This window comes from Lycium barbarum, chromosome 12 (assembly GCF_019175385.1).
Source record: "Lycium barbarum isolate Lr01 chromosome 12, ASM1917538v2, whole genome shotgun sequence".
Lineage (NCBI taxonomy): Eukaryota > Viridiplantae > Streptophyta > Magnoliopsida > Solanales > Solanaceae > Lycium > Lycium barbarum.
The window spans coordinates 83,135,037-83,143,896 of NC_083348.1; the positions used below are offsets into that span (position 1 = coordinate 83,135,037).

At 31.7% G+C, this 8,860-nt stretch overlaps 1 protein-coding gene across 1 annotated transcript; it reads left to right on the plus strand.

Annotated features, from left to right (window-relative positions):
* Positions 1-3,785: 3,785 nt before the first annotated feature.
* On the plus strand, positions 3,786-6,090 carry LOC132623918 (rac-like GTP-binding protein RAC13). The gene is made up of 7 exons (XM_060338733.1): positions 3,786-4,109; positions 4,244-4,331; positions 4,517-4,626; positions 4,736-4,799; positions 4,918-4,982; positions 5,599-5,664; positions 5,786-6,090. The coding sequence occupies exons 1-7, from the start codon at positions 4,011-4,013 to the stop codon at positions 5,885-5,887; spliced, it is 594 nt and encodes a 197-aa protein (XP_060194716.1). The 5' UTR covers positions 3,786-4,010; the 3' UTR covers positions 5,888-6,090.
* Positions 6,091-8,860: the final 2,770 nt, after the last annotated feature.

The window sequence follows — 8,860 nt, forward strand, 5'->3', positions numbered from 1 at the left end:
AAGATGTGAAATGACTCCGTAAAATTGAATAAAACATCACTAATTAAGTAAGTCTTTCTCAAGTTCAGTTGTTATTGATATTTTACTATATGTATCCACAATGTAAAAATCAATAAGCGGATGCAATTCTAAAAAATTTAGTATTTCGGTTAATTCGAATTTTTGAAATACATAGACTTCAAAATCGAATACGAACATAATATTTGAACTTCAAAAAAATTAAAACCAAAATCGAATCGAAGAACCGAATTCGTTCAACCCGGTTTTCTGATATTTATGCCTACCCCTAGATTCAATGCATATATGTACAACTGATAGCTTTGCAATACTCTGATAAAAAAGACAATAACAACAACATAATCAAAGAAAAAAAGAAAGTTACAAAATTTAAAAATACCTTTATCGTGAAAATTTCAAGTTGGCCTTTCCGATCTGAGAAGAAGGTTAATTGTCCCTAAAAAATCCAAGTTGAGGAGGCGGCGTGAGACAGAGCGCGCGCGCAAGCGAAATAGATAGAGATAGAGAAAACGAGAGAGAAAGAAAATATGGAAGATTGGAGCCTAAAATCAAGTAGATGTTGTATTTTGGCAATCTTATTATGTTAAGTAATTAAGTGCATATATTATTACTTATAATTAGGCTCCCATATTCGCATAACTAGGTAAGTTTTCCAACGAAAACTATATTGATTAGTTGTTTATACCGAGTAATTATATATATAGACACACACACATGCATATTAGTTGAAGCCACCTTCTTAGTGGGCTGTAAGGCTTAGACCCCTACTTTGTATATTAATACGAAATTGCAAAATACATGCACGGTGGGTATATGAAGCCTAACCCCCTCGAAAGAGACTAAGGAAATGGACAAGCCCATTTCATTACATTTTAAAGCCAAAGATGAGCTATTGGCCCTATTGGTATTGCTATACAGTTGAACTGTTAAAGCTTCTATCTCTTTAAGCAGATCACTAGCAAAAATTAGCTTCACAAACATATTCAAGTCAACGTATATCATCATAAACAAGTTTATGAGGTTTCTTCTTCCTAACTTGGAAGTTGGGGATCTTGCTTTTATCCATTTGTAGTAGACTTCTAACTTTCCTTCGTAGGTTGTCAATCAGTTTATTTTTGTTAAAGTGCTAGTACGAACAAAGAAATTGCACACTTTTCCCTTCAAATGAGCTGGTCTATAAATTTCACCCTGCAAATGGGCTGGACATAAGTTCTTTAAGGGTGTGGGAATAACTTTTGAGATATTATGATGCAAGAATAATCGTATGCCCCGGGAAAAATTATTTACCTTGAGGGACAAAAATTGTAAGACCAATACAAAATAGGCTAAGACCAATACAAAAAGTGCAAATGCCCAGTACGGACCGCTATATAGGCTAAAAAAACTAAATAAGAAGCCCAGAAGCTAGCAGGGATCAGTTGCATTTACAAGTCCATCAAACAACCTTTTAACAAATGACACGGCATGCCCCTATGCACAATCCAAAGAAAGAAAAAACGGCAATATCATCTCTCGTAAATGATGTCTCCCCATCACGTCCTTCAAGTTCACACTTTTAATCATCGACAACTCTTCTTTTAATTTTTGGCAAAATTTACTTTCCATTATTGTATACTATAAATGATCGTTGCAAAATCTTCAAACAAATAAGAAAACGTAAAAAAGAACAAATTGAACATTCCCTACAATGTTGGTCTTTATTTACTGATAAGATACCAAGATGTATTTCTAAATACTCAAAAGAACTGGCACAATGCTCCTATCAATAAGAATCGAATTGCTTTTTACTTGTATAGTGTTTAATATTGTTGTGGTGGAATGGTTGGTGGTTGGTGCAGTGAAGATGGGTGAAAATGAGGGGGAAAATAGAGCTTTTGAGGCCGTGTATATCTGTGTATACGTCTATGATATCCTGTATATATATATATATATAATATACACACGTGATATATATTGTCCAATAACTTTTTCCAGGTTGATTTTAGCTCAGGATTTTGACTCCAAACTAGTTGCAATCTTCCTCAAATTTTATTTATCGTCTCGTCCCATTTTTCCCAATGAATGTCAAGTTGTCAACCACACCCACTCACAAACATAGAAAAATATTTTTGGATAGAAAAGTAGAATCAATGTTGGACAACAAATGAGCCGAAAACTCCTGCCATTATTTTTTACAACAAAGGACTGCCTTGAGAATTTTTAAAGTTATTGAGGGATTGTTGGAAAACTGAATGGGTTGAGAAAAATATGAAGAAAGAGATAGATAAAGTTATAAGATTATCTGTTGCCAAATAATGCCAATGTGGCAATGTCAATTGTAGGCTAAACTGTTGCCAGTAGCAAAAATGAAAAAAATGGTTGGAAGTTTTCGGAACAACTAACTACTTAGCGGGGATCCTATTTGTATAGCTTTATTTTATGTTCACAAATTTCTTATACTCATCCTATGAAGCAATTTTTTTTTTTTTTTTTGGTTAATTTGCTCAATTCTTCGTAAAATAGTGACAATGCCGAGTGATCATAATTAGTTGAACCATCAATTTTGTTCACAATCATCATCTAAAATCAGCATTAAACTTTAGAACATACACTGCCATTTCAATAGAGCTTGAGAAGTTAGCATATGATGCGCTATACCCTGTCTAATTAATACAAGAAAAAAAAAGTATCTTTCTCCTCTTTACTCTAAATTTAATACAATAAAATGCATCTTTCTCTATTTACTCTAAAATTTAATAACAAAAATGCATCTTTCTCTTTTTACTCTAAAATATACAGTATGTGGTAAAAAGTGGATTGGGCTTCTAAAGAGAGTACATGGGCTAATAATACAAACAATTGTGCGGATCGTCCTTCATATGGACTTATCTTTAATTTTTGTCCCTCAAAACGGCGGTCCTTAATTTTTGTCCCTATTCCTCATTTAATGAAAATTTGTGAGCCAAAGTACCCTTATTCGTTGGTCTATGAAATCAGAGATTTGGGTTCGAACCACAGCAGCATAAAAAAAAAATAGCATGACAGAATTTCGTGGCAGATTAGGTCTATTCAAGCAAAAATTATGTCTTTCTATATAAAAACTATGCCTTAAGCAGTAGTTCTATAGGATAACTTAATTTCTACAGAACTATGCCTTAAGACATAACTTTACCCCGAATAGGCATAGTTTATTATGAAACCTTGTCTTACAAATTTTTGTGTACTCTGTTACGTTCCTGCAGAAGTTAGGCCTTAAAGCATAACTTATGCCCGAATAGGCATAATTTGCTATGAAATTTTGCTTGGCAATTTTTTTTTATACTCATCTGGGATTCGAACCCAGAATCTCGGGGATATTTTTGGCCACTCAAAGTGTCGAAGGGTAAAAATTAAAGATCACCCCGAAATAGGGCATTTGTGCGAATGACCACTAATAATAAGCTCCAATATGGTGAACTTTAACCAGATAAACTGAATAAAACCGCCATACTAATATTTTAAATTTCTATTTATTGACAACTTTCTGAAATATTCTATTTTGATCATCATAGTATATGGTCCAATTAAGCAACCTTTCCCCTCTTTTGATCATTTATACAATTGCTTCTTCAACACTTAAACCAACTAACACTCACCACTACACCAACTTTTGCAAATCTTTTTTTTTTTTTTTAAACCCCCTTTTCCCTTTGGCTATCTGGCCTTGAAGTTAAAGGAAAGTAAAAAGGGTCGTGTAAGCAATGATTGCTTAGGTGTATAGACCATCCAAATCCAATATGCCAACCCTCTCCATTGAGAAATATCTTTTCATTAAGTTTCAAATCCACTTATTTTTACTTAAACGTGTTGGTCTTATGATTAGAAGGAAAAAGAGAAGTATTTGAAGAATATATACTATCTAGGAGATGCATCATTGAAGAATAAAAACTAGTCTAAAAGACCTTGGCCTTCAAGAAGTTGGAGAGAAGAAACAAAAACACTAAGTTTGCAAGGGATAGCCAATTTATGAGAACATGACTACTGCAAGATTCATCAAATGTGTGACTGTTGGTGATGGAGCTGTTGGAAAGACTTGTATGCTAATATCCTACACTAGTAATACTTTTCCTACGGTAAATTTCTCTATTTTTTTTCTGTAGTTTTCTCCTCATTTCATTTATGTTTCTTTTCTTTTTTTAATTTTATAATTTAGCTGTTTCGTGTTAATATCAGTGGTTAATTTCATAAGATTAATGTCGTTTGATAGGATTATGTTCCAACGGTGTTCGACAATTTCAGTGCAAATGTGGTGGTGGATGGAAGCACCGTTAACCTTGGCCTCTGGGATACTGCAGGTAAATTTATTTAATTCACATATGAATTTTAATTCAATCATGAATCTTTTTTTTTTTCTATTAGTTTTATTGAAGGGAAATACTTCTTCCAATATTGTGCCTTGTAGTTGTAAGAACGTTTCTTTTTAAGAGTATAATTAAATTATGTGCTATTGAAACTTGAATTGTTGATTTGTGAAATGCAGGACAAGAAGACTATAACAGGCTAAGGCCACTAAGTTATAGAGGAGCTGACGTCTTTTTGCTTGCTTTTTCTCTAATAAGCAAGGCAAGCTATGAGAACATTTACAAAAAGGTTATATATTTTTTACTTGTAGTCGTCCTCCCATAAGTGATTTTTGTTGATTTAGAAATCATACAGTTATTGATATTTACCAATAATTCTTCTTGTTGATCATCAACAGTGGATACCTGAGTTAAGGCACTATGCTCCTACTATACAAATTGTTCTAGTGGGAACTAAACTTGGTAAGCTCAATTTAATATTTTATTATCTATACCTTTTGTAGTTATAATTGTCAAGCATATAGTATAGCCAAATGTTGCAACTGATTTATACCTGTTAATTTAAATCTGATGATGCCAGATCTGAGGGAAGATAAGCAATATTTAAGTGATCATCCAGGGGCTACTCCTATATCAACCGCCCAGGTGAGTCCATCATTGACTTGCAATAATTAGCAAAAAATTCCCGCAAAGGTCTTAATTTAATTCCAAGGAAATTGGTGCATTATATACACCACCAAGGATTGTGGTGGGATAGTAAGTATTCTCCATCCTTATGGATTTAACCGTGGGAATGAAATCACCTTTGATATGAAGTATTTTACCTCCCAATGTGAGACTTTCTGGCATGTATCTGGACTCGATCCTTGAAGGGTCGGAAACCAAAACAGAGAAAACATTATATACCCTTATATCATTGTTCATTACCAAAACTAATGTTCTTTAAGACCTGGTTCTAAATAATTTTATATTTTATTCTAAAACCCACGTATGATGGCTTGCTCAAATATCAAAAGACAAATTACAGCTAATGAAATCATTACTTATATATCATATACAAGAAGCTTTCGAAAGGAAATTTCAGTGTATAAAACTATGAATACCTTTTCTAGAGTCCCTTCCATAAATATAATATTATTGTTTTTGAGGTTAAATTTTTCAAAAAAAAAAAAATAACAAAAATCTCTATAATGCATATACACTACATATACCTAACTTATTAATATGTTATTGATTAATCTGTTCTTGCTACTTTAATTAGGGAGAGGAGTTGAAAAAGATGATAGGAGCAGTTGCCTACATTGAGTGCAGCTCCAAGACTCAGCAGGTAATTAACAATTCCTTTATAGCTAAATCAATCATCAAAACAATCATTAAAAGTTAAATAAACAATCTTATTGATCCCTAATTATTATTATTTTGATATTTATGTTTGGTGGCATTTTCAGAATGTGAAAGCTGTGTTTGATACTGCAATTAAGGTAGCATTGCGACCTCCTAAGGTGAAGAAAAGGCCCCAAAAACGAAGGACACTATGTGCCATTCTTTGAATTAGTCCTATATATGCCTCTTTTTTCACAAGCTTAAGTTTTCGAATACCATCAATTATATTCTTATCATTGTGTAACAGTATAAGAGAAAAGCCTCATTTGTAGTTTTCCTTCTTTTTATTTAGCTGTTAGGTGAAGTACTAAAGCTCCCTTTTCAACATTTGTTCCTTCTTTATAATAAAATCTTGTAATAGCTAGTTCTATATTCTTTATTGCCCTCCAATTTCCAATTTTTCAGGTAATTAGTTTTTTTTTTTTTTTTTTGTATTTTTTTTAATTTCTGCAACTTATTATATGTCTCTAAGGTTTTTGCATGCCCTTTCAAATATATTTGTCCAATTACGAATATTTCACTTAATTAACACTCCACTAATTAAAAAAATAAAGGCAAATATGGAGAACTAGTAATGAATGACGTTTTTTTCTTCTTCTCAAAGGCTAAGCTATTTTGGGATATATTCAATTCAGTTTGCCAGAACAACTATTATTTGAGACCTGATGAAGTATTCTTTTGATAATTCCCTTGTACTAGTGATGTTGATAAAATTTTGTATTTTCCTTAAATGCTTATTTTAGCTTTAGTTTCAGAAACTATATTAAAGAGTTCAAAAATGTTGAAAGGGAAAACATTGTCAAGTCTCTCCATGGTCTAATGCATGCCATAATTACAGTGACATATCACACAGAGAGTTGGAGGGATAATCGACAAGCCATGCTGCTTGTAAAACTTCGACATCCTTCGGCCGCTTTCCAACAATCAAGATCTAATAGAACATAGAAAAGTTAAAATATAATTAAGTAAGGCCGTAAGGGGAGAATAACCTATACACGTAAGAATAGGGTATATTTATAAAATATGACGATACTTTTCAGTTTACAAAATATATCAATGGATTTCTTACAAAACATATACAAAATTTTTGTGTATGAAACTGTATGAAATGTCTATATCTCGTTCAAAACTTAAAATTTTCGCTCAGAATTTTGTGTATGAAATATGTATATCTCACTCAAGACTTAAAAATTTAGCTCAAATTTGTGTATGAACATCATACTATGAAGTATGTATATCTTGCTCAAAGCTTAGAATTGTCACATGTTTCGTGTATGAAAACTGTATAAAAATGGTATGAAATATGTATATAACTGTATAAATTTTGTATAAAGTTCATGTTAGGTTTTTGAAAATTTAATAAAATACAACAATATTTTATAAAAATTTAATACAATTTTGTATCTCTCTTCAAATTCGGGTGAAATTTGATACAACTATAACAACATTGTATATAATTTTCATACAATATCAATACATTTCAAAATAGTCCAAAAGCAGAATAGAAGTTTTTGTTTCTTCCGAATTTCTGGAGGGGCAATTAACTCAATTGTCTTGTGTACCTAGTAAATTTCTTTTTCTAAAATCCAGAACTTATAAAGTTAAAATTGTGAATCCGCTTCCAACGGCCTATAACTTATCATGAGGCCTTCTCCTTATCTAATGGGAAAAATTGATAATGAGGAAGCCAAAACATAATGAAAACTCTATTTTCTATAACAAAGTTTTCATCAAAAAGCAGAATTTGGTGTTTTTATTCGGATAAGATTGTGAGAAAGCATAAGTTGAAAGATGACAACTAGAGAGGTATACAAAACACTTCACATGGAGAAAATCTCAAAAGTTATTTGACCTTGCAAAAATAAAATTAAGAGAAAACAAAAGGCTGGGGTGCAACAACAACAGCCCAGTGAAATCCCACATCTTGGGGTCTGGGGAACAAAAGGCTGGGGTGATGACGGGAAAAGTAGCTATTCCCACGTAGTCCACTTCTTCTTTTTGGCTTGCAGCATTTTTTTTTTCTTCCAAATCTGAGCAGATTGTGAGAAAAAAGGGGAAGGGAAGGGTCGATTGTTTTTTTCCCAAATCCGGGCAGATTAGAGAAAGGGAAGGAAAGGATGGACTTTTAATTTTTTCAGATCCGTTATGTTTTGTAATTAAGTTAGTATGTTTTGTAAATAAGGAAAAGTATTCTTATATTTTGTAATATAGAGTCTTAAGTAGTATTATTAAGTCATTTTCCCATTAAGTAAATATTAATAACTTTTGTTAATTAAATAGTCACACGATTCAATTACTTGGTACGCCTTCGGTTTTAGCTTTTGTCATCTATTTAATGGGGTTTCTTACAGTGTATAGCCGCTCGCCAAAATGATAATCAGAAAATAGATGTTTTTATATATAATATATAATATACATATTTAATACATAATTAGGGTAATGTTTATTGGAATAGCGGTTGTAAGTATCCAGGCCGAATGGCAAAATATGTTAAAGGGAAAAGGACATAATTGGCCGTCTCGGCCAAATTAATTCCACCCGATAGACAAAGTTCTCTTAAACCCAAATTATAATCACTAAACTAATTTCATCCGTTAGCCAATACTTATTTATGTACCTTATTTAATCACTGCAAGTCACTTAATCTAATAACTTGTCTTCCAGAAACAAGAACACCCTACATGAATATATTATTTTTGTTTTCATTTCATCTCCCTGTTAATAATTGACTCACTCTTTTGTAACAAGTGTGTGGAAAAAAATGTTATATACATCCTTATTTTCAATTCTTTTTACAATAATTCACATAATTAGAGAAAGGAGGACTTAGCTTCTTGTGTATCTCTATAAAATAAATATTTTTGTTTTAATACTTAGGTTTTCATTTTCTTTTTGGTTAGTTTCAAGGCTTTCTAAGTTTTTTTCTTTTGTAATAATTTCCTTTTTTGTTAATGACAATTTTTAGATTTTTTTTTGTATGAATCACTATGGTATGTATCATTTTTGTATATAATATGTATCATTTGTGTATAAAATATGTATCAGTACTTATCTGTAATGTATAGAAACCATATAAAATATGAATCACTATTTTTGTATCTAATGTGTATCATTTGTGTATAAAATATATCATATGTATA

Excerpts from the sequence above, each read along its gene's own strand:
- LOC132623918 (XM_060338733.1), top strand. The coding sequence starts at position 4,011 with ATGACTACTGCAAGATTCATCAAATGTGTGACTGTTGGTGATGGAGCT. Across the intron at positions 4,627-4,735 it reads ATGAGAACATTTACAAAAAG|TGGATACCTGAGTTAAGGCA; the intron begins GTTATATATTTT and ends GATCATCAACAG. Across the intron at positions 4,800-4,917 it reads TCTAGTGGGAACTAAACTTG|ATCTGAGGGAAGATAAGCAA; the intron begins GTAAGCTCAATT and ends TGATGATGCCAG.